The 17,572-nt window shown below is 36.9% G+C and overlaps 2 protein-coding genes across 3 annotated transcripts; both read left to right on the top strand.

The window, feature by feature from the left end:
• Positions 306–5,599, top strand: LOC109819921 (cyclin-L1-1). Its single transcript, XM_020385905.1, has 8 exons — positions 306–466; positions 594–675; positions 759–899; positions 1,071–1,240; positions 3,929–4,199; positions 4,279–4,648; positions 4,955–4,990; positions 5,073–5,599. Exons 1-8 carry the CDS (start codon positions 315–317, stop codon positions 5,141–5,143), a joined length of 1,293 nt encoding a protein of 430 aa, XP_020241494.1. The 5' UTR covers positions 306–314; the 3' UTR covers positions 5,144–5,599.
• LOC109820022 (sucrose-phosphatase 2-like) lies at positions 6,612–16,382 on the top strand. Of its 2 annotated transcripts, XM_020386064.1 has the most exons (10): positions 6,612–6,783; positions 7,210–7,277; positions 7,356–7,655; positions 12,917–13,018; positions 13,145–13,339; positions 13,429–13,719; positions 14,711–14,897; positions 15,604–15,650; positions 16,055–16,177; positions 16,273–16,382. In XM_020386064.1, exons 2-9 carry the CDS (start codon positions 7,218–7,220, stop codon positions 16,145–16,147), a joined length of 1,275 nt encoding a protein of 424 aa, XP_020241653.1. In that variant the 5' UTR covers positions 6,612–6,783; positions 7,210–7,217; the 3' UTR covers positions 16,148–16,177; positions 16,273–16,382. The 2 variants fall into 2 exon arrangements, with proteins under 2 accessions (XP_020241653.1, XP_020241652.1); XM_020386063.1 differs by having other exon boundaries at positions 16,055–16,382.

Here is a 17,572-nt window from a genome sequence, read left to right as displayed (position 1 = left end):
TTGTAATACAATGATATGTGTATCAAAATTTAAGAACAAGAATCTTATGGTTATATATTTAGGATAAAATAGAGGCGGTCGTCGGATTGACTATGCTTATTATCAAGCAAACAATGTTACTTGATGTGAGTGTTGAATGGTAGTGTACTACTTAATGCAAAGTTAGACTCAACATTTGCTGATATCCATTTATATTAGTTTCAATGACAGATACCTTACAGTTCAATAATAATATTGTTATAGACTATGCACGCCTTTCGCATGCAAAGCAATAACAAGGTTTTCTTAAAAAAAATTGCAGTTTCTCTATCAGAATGATATACACCGCAATTGACACCTTCTACCTTACTGAGGAGCAACTCAAAGATTCACCCTCTAGGAAAGAAGGTGTAGATGAGGAGACAGAGATGATGCTTCGGTTATATGGGTGTGATCTCATCCAGGAGAGCGGCATCCTACTTAGATTGTATCCTTCTTTAATCATCAATTGTTAATTATTGGTTAGATTTTATGTGATTGTAGATCAACTATTTTATATGTCGTAGTGGATCAACTTTTTGCAAAGTCTCTCTTGTGCTCCTTGATGGTTGAAGACCTCAAGCTGTGATGGCAACAGGACAGGTTCTCTTCCACCGTTTCTATTGCAAGAAATCGTTTACTCGCTTTAGCGTTAAGGTAATGCCCTTTAATCATATCTTGGTGTGCAATATTGTATCTGAGGATTTTAATATTTTGTATGTTTAATTTGTCTCTTTTAGAGGGTTGCTGCTAGCTGTGTTTGGCTTGCATCAAAGTTAGAGGAGAGCCCCAGAAAAGCAAAACAAGTCCTGGTCGTCTTCCATAGAATGGAATGTCGGAGAGAGAATCTACCAGTAGAACATTTGGATTTCTTATCTAAGGTTGTCCCTTTTCCTGTCCTTTCTTGTTCCTTCAGGATTAGTAATATTGATTTTTCATGGATTTTCTTGTGCTCCTTCGTATAGAATTTGCTGTTTTTGAGATTAGGTCTCATTACTTAAGTTCACTTATTTGATTTACTGGCATATTTGTTCTTTTTTTATTGACCAAAGAGGTATTCAGAGTTGAAGAATGACTTGATAAGGACGGAGCGACATTTGTTAAAGGAAATGGGCTTTGTCTGCCATGTAGAACATCCTCACAAGTTTATCTCCAACTACCTTGCAACCCTTGGCACTCCTGATGAACTGAGACAAGAAGCTTGGAATCTCGCCAATGATAGGTACTATTCTCAAAATAGTGGCTAATTGGCTTTTCCTATTTTATCTCAACCAAGCAGTACATTGCTGGTTGCTGGTCTCTTATTTCACAGTGTCCATCATAGCGTTACAGTTAAATTTTCTGTTAACTTGTTTACAACTTATGGATTGCTTTAATAGGCCATTTAGCAACATTAGTTTTGAGTCTTAAGCTTGAAGGGAAAGGAATTATGGCACCGGAACTTTTTTCCATGGGCAATTCTTGCTTATGTTACTTCTTCCATAAAAATTTGTCCAATTTTACAAGGTCTACCGGTAACTTAGTCCAGGTCATTCATGTTTGTGACATGATAAGCTTCACTCACAAAAGTTTACTTATGGCGTGCATTTGTGTGTCCTGGGACACACTTGATTGTTCCTTTTTCACCTATTCTTCCCCTTATAATCATTATTATCATCTCTCAAAATTTTATTGCGTCTGAGTTTCTGACCTTCCATTCAACAGATTAACTTGATCTCTTTCTTTTTCATCGTGCACATGTCCCCTTAGTCTTTGTCACAGAAAGAGAGAAAGTATTGTGGGATATGTTGGAGAAGAAATGAGTTTCCATTTAAGAGGATATTAAAGCTATAACTTTTAGCATGATATAGGAATGTGGCATTAGATTTCATGTAACTTACTTTAGAAGAGAACATCTAGAGGCTCCAATTAGAGCCAGCAACACAACATTCAGCAAGATGAATGATCCTGACACATCCTAGTTATGAGAAATGCACTAGAGGAATATACTTTATAATTGACAATGTGCTATGTTTAGCATATCTGGATGTTGCAATATTAATTAGGCCAGCTTTAGTTAACTTGGTACCGGATTGAGATAACTAAGGTTCATCATAGCATGTCCTTGTTATGTATCTAGGACTTTACACCATGCAGCCCTTTTTGTTGCAACTTTCTCTCGAGCAACCTTTCAATGATGTAACAGTTTATCGTTTGAAAAATCTGTATTACATACTAGAGGTTGTAAGGCTCAGGTTTGATCTTTATTGGCTGACCAATTCTATGCTAAAAAATGAAGCAGGGTTGGGTTGCCCTGGAGGAAGTAGCGTTCCATGACTCAAGTTGAGCTGTGTTGTTTCTGGAACACAAGAGGAAACATGGTTATTTTGTTGGCATGGATTTTTGTATATATTTTTTTGAATTGGCTTTTCTAACAATTCTCTTTCCTCCGTTTTGTCTACATTAGATGGTTTTGGACCATTCCGTCATCATCGATTAAAAAAAGATGAGTATGGTTGGTTCTTACTTCCTTCAATTGCTATCCAGTTTATCACAAGCCATTAATTTCCCATATAATTTATTTCAGCCTAGGGACTGAATTCCTTATGGTTCTTCATAATCTTTAGCTACAATTAGATACATAAGATTAGTGTGTTTCTTCATTATCAACATCGATTCATCCTGTGTAGTTTCCCTTACCTACAAAAAGTTTAAAATAAATTATAACATTCAATAAATGAAATAATTGTTTATTCTGGATCTCAAGAAATTACGATGAGCATTAGGCGATTAAAAAAAAGAAGCTACCTTTGATTCTGTGTACATGTAATTATCCTTGACCTTACTTGTCTTTAAGCACGATTAAAAAAAATCCTCTCGCGCACCTAACACGTGACAATTTAATGATAAAGAACTCTTTATGAAATAATCTTATATACTAATATTATGTTGATTTTTCTTTGAAAAATAACAAAAATATCAAATAAATCATATTTCATAGAAAATATAGAAATTTTCCCTACGGGCGCCTTCTTTTTGTATGAATGTTTACAATTCTTTACTGTCTGACAGATCCTAGTTAAAGACTATTTCAAAGCTCGAACTTCTAGTATGAAATACTTATAGTGGTCATCTATTAGTGACACGCAGATCGATGTTGTCATGTCATCTGCTTCTAAAGCTGATTTCATCTTACACCAGGGTATTTGTATAGGATCGTAATCCTAGTTGATTTCCTTTTTTTCTCTCTCTTTCCTTTTCTAAATTTCTGTGAGCTGGTGATTACTGTCTCTAAGAAATTTTTTCGGTTTTCATTTAGATAACTAGAGTATCATTTATAATTAGTTTTAATTTTATTGTGCTAGGCACATAAATATCAAGAATTTGCATTCTCTTTTATCTTTTTACCTATCAGCACTTATCTGTAAGGAACTAGCTAATATCCTCTTTGCATAAATAAAAGAAACATATGCAAGTAATGGCATTTACCATGCCTTTCCCTTATACTAACCTGGCAGGTGACTTTTAAAGATGCTTTCACAATTGATTTTGACTCGTTTTGTGGATGAACTCTGCCAAATTTAGCTGAATAGGTTGGCATTATCATTTACTGGGTAAAACTAAAGTAATGCTTCTTAGGAGAATCTTCACAAAATAAAATCTAATTACAAATGAAATTCACAATGGTGTAGCCCCTTTTTTGTATTTTTTTTTTATATAGACATATGGAATAAGCTTAAGAGATCCAATACATTGCAATATTTGCATAACTTGCAGACTATCCATTTTTCATGTTTTTGGGTACCCCTATATATAAACTTCTGTGAAATTTTCCTTTATGAGAACTTCTCCTTTGTCATGTTTTGCACTCTTCAGCCTTATTTTTCAGTGTCAACAGATAACATGGATCTTTCTCTTTTCTTTTGTGTAGTCTGAGGACAACCTTGTGTGTCCGTTTCAAGAGTGAAGTTGTAGCATGTGGGGTAATATATGCTGCAGCACGCAGGTTTCAAATTCCACTTCCTGAAAACCCACCTTGGTGGTTAGTTTTTGATGCTGATCAGAATGGCATTGAAGAAGTTTGTAGAGTTCTCGCACATGTGTACACACTTCCAAAGGCACAATATATACCAGTTTGCAAAGATAATGATTCCTTCACAACCAGAACTAAAACACCTGATTCTCAGGCTCAAGTTCCCAAGGTAATATAAGCCTGTAGTCTGTTTTTTCTTGTAAGATCTTTTGTTATATCTGCTCACAGACGTCTTTGTGTTGTATTAGGAAAGTTTGGTTAATGGTGCTGCTGATGACAACGCCAGTTCCAAGGTAGGGGATGATAATCAAGATGCTAAGAGAAAACTAGCTGTTGACAAATTGAAGGAGTCGAAGAGAAGTGATGATGATCCTAAATCTGGGCAAGTTGATGGGGACGTCAAAGAAGATTCTGAAGCAAAATCAGTCACAGAAAGGAGTCAGGAGAGAGAAAGAAAGAGATCAAAAGCTAAAGATCGAGATAGCAGCAGGGGCAGAGACTCTGATCGTGATAGTCGAGGAAGAGACTCTGATAGAGACAGGGACCGAGAGAGGGAGCTAGAGCGGGATAGGGAGAAACACAGGGGGAGAAGTCACCGGTCCAATGACAAAGGCTCTGGTATGATATTAGCCCATTTATTCTCACCTAGTGAACTTTCATGATGATTTATTTTTAGGGTTAATTTCAGATAGACCCCCTGTACTATCACCCAATTGTAAATAGACCCCTATAATTATTCTTGTTAATAGACCCCTTGAGTGAATCTCTTTTCCTTGTGAGATCTATTTGTCCCCCAAAAAAATTGAGGGTAAAAGAGTCCATAAAGATTTGGTCACGGGGTCTATCTGCAACAATAGAACTAAAGGGGATCAATCCACAATTAACCTTATTTAAAATGTGTTTAAAAATATTTTTCTGATGCAGGTCACTCGGAGAAATCCAGGCATCACCCTCCAAGAGGTACTCTCTGAAGCCTTCTTATTTCCTAATATTTGTGGAGTAGAATCTACATTCTCAAAATGGGTTTCATTATGTTTTTCAGATCGTAGCGGATATCACAGCTCTCGTTCCCCCTCTGAGAGAAAACGGCACAGGCACCGTCAGTATTCTTGAAGATGAAGTCACTATGCTTTGTAACGTTGACAAATCTACTAAATGTAGAGGTACGGTTTATTCTGTATGAGATGATCTACAAGTCGGCTGTAAATTTTCTGATTTAATCCTCGGTTTCATTTTGTGCACAATGAGGTGAAATGAAATGCAGCGCATCTGGCGACCCTCTCTGTGAACAGAACCTGCTGTTGTTTCAAGAAATCTTTTTTCCCCGAGATAAATGCTTGTGTGCTTTGCACACAAGTATAGTACTGAATGCTTAGTTGTATGATAAGGGAAGAAATTTAACGTCATATGCATATCTGGGACCTTTTCTTTGAGGGCTAAGTGCTGATATGTATTCGGATACAAAAAGCCATAACAAATGTTGTGTTGTGTTGCACTTTCAGTTGAAATGATTCTGGTGAATACTCTAGCATTTTGGTGCCGTTAAGAAAACAATATTTTTTTTGTGAAGGTGTTGCTCTTCTCATTAGTCAGATAATAACTTGTGTGCATGCTAGCTGAGAATGGATATTGTTGTGTATGGTGCATGTGCGTTCAATAATCCGAATTTTTGAATTCGAAGTAGGATATTTTAAATTATCAGCATTGTTATTCGTAACACTTCAATGCTGATCAATATGGCTCTTCATGCTAGTTAAATAAATGATGTGTTTCTTCATGCAAAAGTGAGAAAATTTTTACGCTCTGATGCTGTCATCGCACATATTGAGGTGTTCTTGTTTTTCCTCAAATATCATGAAGATGCAAATAAGATTTCTTAAAAGAGCCTGTCATTTTTATAAACTTTTTTGCTGATATATCTGATATAATGATTTTGCTCGTTTAATAAGAGGGAAAATAAAAAGATTTTTCTAGAAGAAGTACAACACGAAGGTCATGAGCTAAATATTCATGGGTAGTAAATTATTTCTCTTCTACAATACAAGCAACACAGTGGGTATTTTCTTAAAAGAGGTGCTGAGTCTTATTATTAATTTCATTCAAGGAAAACATAAAAAAGAAAAAGAAAAAAATGATCTCTTTTCTATAGCCATAGGAATCCGTAGCTCCTTTCTTATTATCCACTGTGTTTCTTTTTTCATTTTTCTTGTTTCTTTTCTTTTTCTCATTTTCAGCATATCCCTTGATTCCTTGGATCTCTACTAGAAGAGAACAAGAACAATTTTTCACTTTAGCCCTATTAAAATTTTTTATTATTAAAATCGACCTTTTTTTCTTTTATTTACCAAAACCGACCCGATTTCTTGATTAGCGGCTTAATCACATTCCTAATTAGTCGGGGTTGCCAACCCCGACTATTTAGGAAATTAATTTTTAGGGTTTAGGGCTTCTAATTAGGGTTTAAGACCCTCCTAAATAGTCGGGGTTGGCAACCCCGACTAATTAGGAATGTGATTAAGCCGCTAATCAAGAAATCGGGTCGGTTTTGGTAAATAAAAGAAAAAAGGGTCGATTTTCCCCAAAATTATTAAATGATATAAATCCAAAATTTTAAAAAAAAAATCCCCCAGATATTATATATAAAGAATTACGCTCAAAAAACCAAAGCTCAAATCCCAGACCTCAGATCGACTTCAACCAATCCAATTCCAAACCCTAACCCTAACTGCATCACTCGATTGATCCGCATCTGGGTAATCTCTTTGCACTCGTAACTTTTCAATATCGTGATCTTAGTTGTTCTGTTGATTTTGAACTAATTGAGTTTGATTGTTTCGGTTGAGAATAAAAAGGAAGCAAATTCGTCGTTTGTTATTGCGAAATTAATGGTTTGATTTAGGAAAACGTGAACTTTCTGAACTGGTATTTCAATTGTTTTGATTAAGCTATAAGAAATTGTTGTGTTGGTTCTGAGCTGATTCGGTTAAATTTTGATTCTTTTTTGTTGAGAATAAAAAAAGAATTGACTCTTTAGGAGAAAGTGGTTGTTCTTTCTTCTATTTATTCTGAATTATTAGTTTGAATTTGTTTGATTTTAGATATAAGAATATAAATAATGGTCATGAACAAAAAATTTTTTTCCTTTTTCATTCTCAAAAACCCAGTTGGCAATTTCGCAGGCGATAAAATGGAGAAACTCCAAGGTTCTGCTCGTCTCATGATCGTTTCAGATCTCGACCACACAATGGTCACAATACTCTCAGCTCAATCTCAACCCGAGCACAATGCATAGTCGGGTTTTAATCTCATGTATTTCTTACTGCAGGTTGATCACCATGATACTGAGAATCTCTCACTGCTTAGATTCAATGCTCTATGGGAATCCTTTTACTGCCAAGACTCACTGCTGGTGTTCTCAACTGGGAGGTCACCGACACTTTACAAGGAGCTAAGGAAAGAGAAACCGATGCTGACTCCGGATATAACTATTATGTCTGTGGGCACCGAGATCACCTATGGAGAAGCTATGGTGCCTGATGATGGCTGGGAGCATGTTTTGGATCAGAAATGGGATAGAAACGTTGTTCTTGAAGAGACCTCGAAAATTCCTCAGCTCAAGTTGCAGGTAAAAATTGCAACTTCCAGTCTGTACTATTACTGTCCATTTGATACAACAACCACCACAAATCCTTTATCCCACATTTCTGTTGACGACTGTCTCCTCTACTAAGTTAATCAATTACCATATTCCTCTTAATAGCTTCTCATCACTTTAGGCCTACCCCTAGTCTTAATTTCTCCCTACATAATAATTTTATCACCTCTTCTAATTGGTCCATGATCAAATATTATCGATTCTTCCTCATTGTATCCCTGGTAGGAGTGACCTAGAACTTCCTACCAGTGCATCGATTTCTTATGCTATATCTTAGTTTATTTTGGTACATCAGATCAGACCGTTGCGGACCGCTGAGGGTTTAATTAACCAACAAACTGGTATCAGAGCTTCTCGGTTCTAGGACAGCTTTCAATCCTCCACAGTGGCTTTTGTGAAGTTCTCGGTGTCGATCTTCGATGGCCAGAATAATTTTGGCCTATGGACGATAAAGATGAAGGCTTTGTTGCGATGTGAAGACACGGTTAAAGCTATCGATGGGAAATACCCAGAAGATATGACAAGTGCCGAGATCGAAGAGATGGACGAAAAGGCTCACAACACCTTGCAATTGTCACTATCCGACAATGTGCTTCGTGAAGTTGCCGATGAGGAAACGGCAGCGGGGTTGTGGTCAAAAGTTCGAAAGTATCTACTTGAAGAAATTTCTTACTACGAGATTATACCTGAAGCAGCGGCTATACACATTGAAGATGAAGGAAGGTATACCCATTCAGGAACACCTTGATGAATTTAATAAAATTATCATGGATATGAAAAACCTGAATCTAAAGCTTGATGATGAAGACCAGACTCTCATTGTGTTGTGTTCCTTACTTAACTCTTATGAAAACTTTGTTAACTCTATGTTATATGGAAAAGAATCCATAAGTCTTAAGGATGTGAAGGCCTCTTTGAATTCTGCTGAGTTAAGAACAAAGTTGAATGAGAGAGGTACCGATAGGCAGGTTGATGGTCTGCTAGCCAAAGGTAGAACGAAGACCAAAGAGGGTGATAAAAAATAATCCAGAAATCGTTCAAAGTCTAGGTCAGCCCAAAACAATAAACATGTGGAGTGTTTCTACTGTCACAAGAAAGGGCATTACAAGTCAGAATGCTATGCTCTAAAGAAGAAAGACAACCAACATGGTGAAACCTCAGATTCAGCTAATACGACAAAGGATGATACTGTCGTTGTTGCTGAGACGGTTCTTGCAGTTTGTCCCTTGGATGGCCGTTTCGATAGAGAATGGATCTTGGATACGGGTGCGTCTTATCATATGTGTCCAAATAAAGATTGGTTCACTACTTACAGATCTATAAGTGGTGGATCAGTTTTGATGGGCAACAATACAGTTTGCAAGACAGTTGACGTTGGTACAGTTCGCATCCGGTGTCATGATGGGATAGTGAGAATTTTATCAGATGTGAGACACATCCCGGACTTAAAGAAAAATCTGATTTCTTTGAGTTCTTTGGATTCTATTGAGTGTTCTGGGTGTTCTTACAGTGGTGGAGATGGAGCTCTTAGAGTTACTAAGGGTTCATTGGTTGTGATGAAAGGTAGTAAGGTGAACAGTTTTTATGTTCTCTAATGCAGTACAGTGACAGGCTCTGCAGGTGTGTCCTCTGATACTGATAGGGACACTACTCAGTTATGATATGTACGCTTAGGCCACATGAGTGAGAAGGGGATGATTATTTTGAGTAAACGTGACTTACTCTATGGTGATCATACATCATCACTGGATTTCTGTGAACATTGTATGTTTGGGAAGCAAACTCGGGTCAGCTTCTCGACTGGCTCACATACGACGAAAGGCACTCTCGACTACATCTATTCAGATTTGTGGGGACCTGCTCAGGTTCCTTCAAAGGTGGTGCTCTTTATTTTCTGACGTTTATTGATGATTTTTTCAGGAAAGTTTGGGTTTACTTTCTAAGGTGGTGCTCTTTATTTTCTGACGTTTATTGATGATTTTTTCAGGAAAGTTTGGGTTTACTTTCTCAGGCGCAAAAGCGAGGTGTTCGAAGGAAAGTTTGGGTTTACTTTCTCAGGCGCAAAAGCGAGGTGTTCGAAACTTTCAAGAAGTGGAAAGTACTGTTAAAAATCAAAATGAAAAGAAGATTAAACGTCTCCGAACAGATAATGACCTAGAGTTCTGCAGTGGTGAGTACAATCAGTTCTGTTCAAATTCTGGGATCGTACAACATCGCATGATCAGACACACCTCAGCAAAACGGGGTGGCAGAACGCATGAATAGAACGTTGACGGAGAGAGCTAGGTGTATGCTCTCAAACTCTGAGTTGGATAAAGACTTCTGGGCTGAAGCTGTTAACACAGCTTGTTACTTGGTGAACCGGTCTCCTTCTACCGTCATTGAACACAAGACTCCAAATGAGGTATGGTCAGGTAAACCAAATGACTATTCAAATTTAAAGGTATTTGGATGTCCCGCTTACTATCATGTTAGAGAGGGTAAGCTTGAGCCTAGAGCTAAGAAATGCATATTTATTGGTTATGTTGATGGCGTTAAAGGCTATCGTTTGTGGAGTTTTAAACCTGATTCTCCTAAATTTATTATTAGTAGAGATGTTACTTTTAATAAAAGATATATGCTTGATCATGGGAAAGTTTCTATTGAGTCTACAGGAAATGTAGAGAAGACCATGGATAAGGTGGAGCTTAAGGTGGAGCTTTTAGGAGAGACTTCTCAAAAGTCGTCTATAAAAATTACTCTTACAATTGTAGAAGAGCAACATGATTCAGGCTCAGATGATGATGATGTTGAGACTGAAGAAGCTTATTCCATAGCCTCTGTCAGACCTCCTCAAAGATATGCACATGCTGAATTAGTGGCATATGCTCTCACGACAGCTGAAGAGATGTGTATTCAAGAGCCATCAAACTTTACTGAAACTGTCTCATGTGGAGAATCTGGACGTTGAGCCACAGCTATGACAGAAGAACTCGAGTCACTTTACAAGAATCAGATTTGGGATTTTGTGCAATTACCTAAGGGTAAAAGCGCAATTGGATGCAAGTGGATTTTCAAGAGGAAAGAAGGGATCCCAGGGGTTAAAGATGCTAGATTCAAAGCACGATTGGTGACTAAGGGTTATAGACAAAAGGAGGGAATTGACTACGATGAAGTGTTTTCTCCGGTTGCGAAGCATACCTCCATCCGTGTATTGCTTGTCATGGTTGCTCTATTTGATCTGGAGCTTGAGTAGTTTGATGTGAAGACTATATTTTTACATGGAGAACTTGAGGAGACTATCTACATGTCTCAGCCAGAGATACTTTGTAAAAGATAAAAAAGATCAAGTTTGCAGATTGAAGAAATCTTTGTATGGCCTGAAGTAATTTTTCAGACAGTGGTACAAGAGGTTTGATAATTTTATGCTAAGTCATGAGTACTCAAGAAGTACTTATAATAGTTGTGTGTACTACATGTATCTAGGAGATGATTCTTTTATTTATCTTCTATTATATGTCGATGACATGCTTATTGCTGCTAAGAACATGTCGTAGATTCTTATTTTGAAGAAAGAACTCATTGATGAGTTTGAGATGAAAAATCTTGTTGCAGCAAAGAAGATCTTAGGTATGAAGATCAGGAGGGATAGGAAAGTTGGAATATTATCTCTCTCACAGAAGAGTTATATTAAAAATATGCTTGAACGCTTTGGGATGAAGAGGGTCAAGCCCGTTACGACTCCTTTGGCTCCTCACTTTAGACTCTCTGGTTCAGATTCACCTACAAGTGTGAACAAGAAGAAAGAGATGTCCCAAATTCCATACTCTAATGTAGTGGGTAGTATTATGTATGCTATGATTTGCACTCGTCCAGACATTGCCCAGGCAGTCAGTGTAGTGAGCAGATGCATGACTCAACCAGGGAAGACACACTGGGAAGCAGTAAAGTGGATCCTTCGGTATCTCAGGGGTACCTCAGATTTGGATTTAGTTTTTTATAGCAATACTTTGGGAACCTCAGTTGTAGGTTTTGTGGATTCTGACTATGCAGGTGATCTCGATAAAAGGAGATCTTTGACTGGTTATCTTTTTACTCTTTCTGGCTCAGCTATTAGTTGGAGATCGACTCTACAGTCGACAGTTGCTTTGTCTATTACAGAGACAGAATACATGGCAGCAGCAGAAGTGGTAAAAGAGACCATTTGGTTGAGAAATCTCGTAAGGTAGCTTGGACTTTAGCAGGAGGTTAATTCAGTTGTATTTTGCGACAATCAGAGCGTAATACATCTAAACAAAAACTTATCACGTTATGAGAGGACAAAGCATATTGATGTCAGATATCATTTTATTTGTGAGACAACTGCTGAAAGAAACATCACGATGAAAAAGATTGGTACTGCCGACAACCCAGCTGACATGTTGACCAAACCGATCCCGGCCTTCAAGTTCAAGCACTGCTTGAATTTGGGAGGCATTCACACTTGTTAGATGGTCCCGTTTGGGGCATTGTTTGCAAGACGGATGAAATTCTCTAGCTATTGATGTTTGAGGATTCAATTCAAGGTGGAGATTGTTGATTTTTTGGCTTGAATCCAAAATGGGTGGGACCCATTTTGGATCTCTGGCGGGACCTAATCTTTGATTGTAGAATGACATTTGAGCAAAAGAATCAAAGAAGATCAATTTGATTGATTGGGGGTCACTCTCACTTGTGGGTCCCCCTAATCAATCACATTCTCATTTCTGATCTCGTAAGAGTTTTACAAATCAGACAGGGAGCTACACAACTACAAGAACTCTTAAAAAAATTTCTCACGAGATAAAAAAATGAGAGTGTGATTGATTAGGGGGACCTACAAGTGAGAGTGACCCCCAATCAATCAAACTGATCTTCTTTGATTCTTTTGCACAAATATCGGGTCCTGTCAGAGATTTGAAATGGGTCCCACCCATTTTGGATTCAAGCCAAAAAATCAACAGTTTATATCCAATCGTCCATCAAACATTCTCATTTCTGTTACACTAGTTTTTTGTGCATATTGTTTCTTAATTGCCCAACATTTCTGATCCATAAAGCACTGTGGGTCTTGTAGTTGTTGTATAGGATTTCCCTTTCAATTTCAGGGGGTTTTTAAAGAAAATTTTCAGAGGTATTCTACAATGTTTTTTCCATTTGATATAGTAGTTGATTACATGATCAATATAAGTTGAACTAAGAGAAATCAATCTTTATGGGATCAATAAATGCAGGCAGAAACGGAGCAGAGGTCGCACAAAATTAGTTTTTACGTGGACAAGGGTGTTGCCCAAGAAGTGACGAAGACTCTTTCAGAACGTTTGGGGAGCCGTGGGGTAAGCATAGTCATGTTTTTGCAGTAGTGGCTTCTTCAATTAAATGTATGACAACGCTTGCATAACAAAATCTTATCCAACTTGAAAGACTATTGTTTATGTTTTCATCTATTTAATGTCAACCAGTTGGATGTGAAAATCATTTATAGTGGTGGCATTGATCTTGATATTTTACCACAAGGAGCTGGCAAGGGACAGGCTCTTGCATATTTGCTGCGCAAGTTTAAGGCAGAGGGAAAGCCACCAGCGAACACTCTTGTTTGTGGGGACTCGGGAAATGATGCTGAACTATTTAGCATTCCTGATGTTTATGGTGTTATGGTTAGTATCAGGAAAAAGTACAACACTACATTGACATGGCTAAACTTCTTGCAAGGAATTTGATGCCTTTTTATCTTATTAACTGTTAGGTCAATAACGCACAAGAAGAACTGTTGCAATGGTATGCAGAAAATGCGAAAAATAACCCTAGAATAATTCACGCAAAGGAACGTTGTGCTGCTGGTATTATTGAGGCTATTGGCCATTTTAAGTTAGGTCCTAATACCTCGCCGAGGGATGTTATGGACCTCTCAAGCTGCAAATTAGAATCTTTCAGCCCTGAGCAGGAAGTAGTTATGTTCTACTTATTGTATGAGAGGTGGCATCGAGCTGAAATTGAGAAGTCTGAGATGCCTATTCAGTATCTAAAAAGTATCTGTGTAAGTATTTATATTTACCTTTGCTTTCCACATGCTCACCTGTTTCTTAGTAAATTTTGTGCATTCAGTTCTCAGGATTTGTGACTGCTGCACGATTGCAACAAATGAAGATTGTTTTTTTGGTTGGAAAGCACATAGTAGATTTGTATCACAAACAACTTATAGGATTTGTTCGCTTTAGCACCAAATCATTAATTGGCTTATGAATTTAATCTGTAGTTTGTGAACAATTAGACCTTATCTTTGAAGTTGGGGATATGGTCTAGTATATGTAACAACCTGTTTTGATATTTAGCAAGCTAGAGTATCTGTGTGATGCTCCATCTTTTCTCTCCAAAAAAAAAAGCTTACAGGATTTGTTTAAGGGTAAATTTCACCAAATGATCATGAACTTTTATGGCTTCTGTAGGACATTATTCTAAAGTCTGCACTGTTTTCATTAGAAAGCCGACTACAAACTTTTTTCCACTATTTCACACCTAACCAAATGATTATGTATCTATTATAGCTTCTGTAGGGCACTACTCTAAAGTCTAAACTATTTTCATTAGAGAGCCAACGACAAACGTTTTTTCGCTTTATCACACCTAACTGTTGTTACTAGTTAATGAATGCTATCACTTTATAAGAACATAAACCTTTTTAGACAATTTTACTTCATTTAGTTTATATAACTACTCTCCCATCCGCACCCCCTTATCACACTGTGGTAGAGGTATTTTAGTCTTCACAACTACCTGTTGCATCCGCTTTTGGGGTTTTCTGCTGATTTCAAAGTTAGTTTTCTTTTATTTTCTTTTCTTTTTTTAGTGAAAGTAAATCCATGAGAGTTCTCCACAAAACCCCTTTTAGTTATAGTAGATTTGTGAAATTTCCCCCTTCATTTGATTACAAATTTGCAAGCTAGATGTCTGTTTTGTTATATGTTAACGAGTCATGTAGCCTATTAATGTCTCTTACAAACTAAGACTAATTACACTTCACTTGACAGTGTCCAACTGGAACTGCTGTCCATCCTTCTGGAGCTGAGCGTTCTCTTCATGAATGCATAAATATATTTAACCAATGCTATGGTGATAAAAAGGGGAAACAGTTTCGTGTGTGGATTGATAAAGTATCGGCTTCACAAGCAGATTTAAATACTTGGCTGGTGAAATTTGATAAGTGGGAGCTTTGTGGTAAGTTTGTGAGTTCTTTAAACAGTTGAGGTTTCAATTCTTTCCCCTATTCGGATAATCATATACATTGTTTTTTCACATAAATATCACCTATTAGATAATAGTGTGTTGTTTTCTCCCATAAACGTCACCTATTAAATTCAGGTTAAGTAGTCACTCTGCAATTATTTCTCATCACTGTCTTCTTTGTTCTCTACGAATCCCTTTTGATGTTCTCAGTGCTTCCTTCTTCCATAACAAAAGTTGAAAGCTTTTTATCCTGTATTGTTTTCAGAAACAATATATGTTTGTGTTTGTGTTAGACATCCATCACTTTTTGGATGCAAATACATTTGAAAGTAGAAAGTTAATGCTTAGGCACGATATAAACCCATTTAACAAACATGGAAGTATATGCATGAAGCGGCCCAAATGTTAGCAAGAAATGAGCAAGAAACAACAGATCACTTGAAACAGACAAGAACACATACATATCTTCATCTTTGTCTTATGCTGATAATAGAAGAAGCCAGTACGAACTAGAATTTTGAAACATTAAAAATAAATAGTGCCACAGTGAGACTGGATTTGCGATAAAGAGAAGATGTCACAGGAGATCAAAATAAATTCAGCTGAAATGCTAATCTTCAATACAAAGTATGAAACTACTAGTATAAGTTGGTATTTGATAAGTCTATGGTCCTAACTGGCCTCATTTCCTTTACAGATGAAGCCCGACCGTGTTGTGTGACTACCATTAAGCTGAACATAAAGGTATTTCTATGAGGATATTTTCTTACTTCATAGACTTATTTTCCCTTTTGATACCCCAGAGCTTCCCGATTTTTTTAAGTTTTGATACCTCGAAGTATTTTTTACTCCTGATACTGTCGTTTATATTCCTTTAGCTTTTTTGTTAAATTCATATCACATGCTTCGCATGTGATACTGCCACTGAGAATATTTTGATGTTTGGCTTTCTGGCAACTAGCTAAAATCGACTTAAATGTATCACGTGCCAACAAATTTGACAGAAAATCTAGCAAAAATCTGACAATAGTATCAAAGTGAAATGCTTTGTGGTATCAAAGTGAAAAAAAAGAGTAAACTTTGGTGTACTAAAGTGAAAATATCATAATGGAATCATGATAAATTCTGATGAATCTTTGGTTTTGCAGCCCGAGGCCCCAAGAGGTTTTGTTCTGACGCATGTTCATCAGGCATGGCTCGAAGGATATGCAGCCAGTAATCCGTCCACCTGGATTTTTTAAGTAGTTAGCTTGTCACGGAAACTACTGAAGGTTTGATCTATGAAGAAATAATGATATTACTATCCGCTAATACTCTATTTTGAAGCTTTTATTCTGACAGCATTGTATTTGAAATACTTGTTCAGATGGCATCTTTAACGTCATCCGCTATTTCTGTGATGCAAAATTTGTCAGTTTACCTATCATTTCTGAGGGAAGTGAATAAGGAAAATGGTCACAGTTTTTCTTTTGATTATTTCATTGTTCTACCCTGAAGTAGAGTAAGATTCAATCTGAAACTTGTCCTAATGAATGCAGAGTAAAAATAATGGTGGAGTAGGTGGTCTCTTTTAGTTACATTTTTCTTTTGCACCAAAACTCCGAAATTGGTGACTGGTGTGAGAGTCATCGCTGAGCATCCTTTTTATGGAGCCAGACTGCGTCTCTTGAATTGTTCTGATGCCCTCCGTCGCGTTAAAAATTCTAAGTTGGGTCTGAGTATGGAGGTTTGATGTTCATATTAGCTGATTTGTTAATGTATTTTGAATTTCTCTGCCTAAATATTTTAATCGAAGAATTTACATTTTGTTTCTTAAGCCCTTTTTTTGGCAAGATACTCCTAATAAGTGCAACTTTGACTTGATTTATGCTTAGAGTAATGGAGTTTATGTCAATAACAACATGAAGGAAAACAAATTTAGAATTCCTGGGCATCTCAAATGAGCCATATGATTCTTCTAAGCTCGCTGTATTTTGCTTTAAATAATGTTAGGGGCACACTCTTAACCACACTCCCAACCACACCCTCACACTCTCTATAGTGCTAGTGGGCCATGCATGATATTTTTTAAAAAATATCATGCATGGTCCACTAGCACTATAGAGAGTGTGTGGGTGTGGTTGGGAGTGTGGTTGAGGGTGTGCCCCTGATGGGACTCTTTTGCTTTCTTCTCTGAGACAAAAGAGCAGAGTAAACATGGAGTTTACGCATATAGTCGAAAATGTAGCTTTCTGTAGAAGCCAAATTCTTGTATCCAACGATGATGGTATTTTGCTAAATTTTCCTTATTTTATTGAACTTGTTATTAATCTCTGCGAACTTTCATGTTCATCAACTATGGGAGAGTAGTTCTTCAAATTAAGTTGGTTTTTGTTTCCCTTTTTTTCACCTTCAAACTTTGACCAGCTTCCATCCTCATAGGAAATAAAGGATAGAAAAATTACTAGATATATTTATCTCGATTTAATAAAAAAAAATAGAAACGATAATGATTGTTTTCGGAAAAAGTTGCCTTCATCATTGATTTCATTAAACTTCAATCGTTACAAATGAAATTCAAATAACAAAGAAATAATAAAAAAAATTACAACTTTTCGAAAATAAACACAAGATCCTGTTTTACGGTCTCTCTGATCCGAAAGAATCGGACAGAGCTTCGTCGATCC

Source organism: Asparagus officinalis, chromosome 8 (assembly GCF_001876935.1).
Source record: "Asparagus officinalis chromosome 8, Aspof.V1, whole genome shotgun sequence".
NCBI classification, from domain to species: domain Eukaryota; kingdom Viridiplantae; phylum Streptophyta; class Magnoliopsida; order Asparagales; family Asparagaceae; genus Asparagus; species Asparagus officinalis.
This window is presented reverse-complemented; position numbering and strand designations above follow the sequence as displayed.

Coding starts and splice junctions, on each gene's coding strand:
- LOC109820022 (XM_020386064.1), top strand. CDS start 7,218: ATGGAGAAACTCCAAGGTTCTGCTCGTCTCATGATCGTTTCAGATCTC. Junction 7,278..7,355: donor CAGATCTCGACCACACAATG/GTCACAATACTC, acceptor TTCTTACTGCAG/GTTGATCACCATGATACTGA. Junction 13,720..14,710: donor AGTATCTAAAAAGTATCTGT/GTAAGTATTTAT, acceptor TTCACTTGACAG/TGTCCAACTGGAACTGCTGT.
- LOC109819921 (XM_020385905.1), top strand. CDS start 315: ATGATATACACCGCAATTGACACCTTCTACCTTACTGAGGAGCAACTC. Junction 676..758: donor TTACTCGCTTTAGCGTTAAG/GTAATGCCCTTT, acceptor TGTCTCTTTTAG/AGGGTTGCTGCTAGCTGTGT. Junction 4,991..5,072: donor CAGGCATCACCCTCCAAGAG/GTACTCTCTGAA, acceptor TATGTTTTTCAG/ATCGTAGCGGATATCACAGC.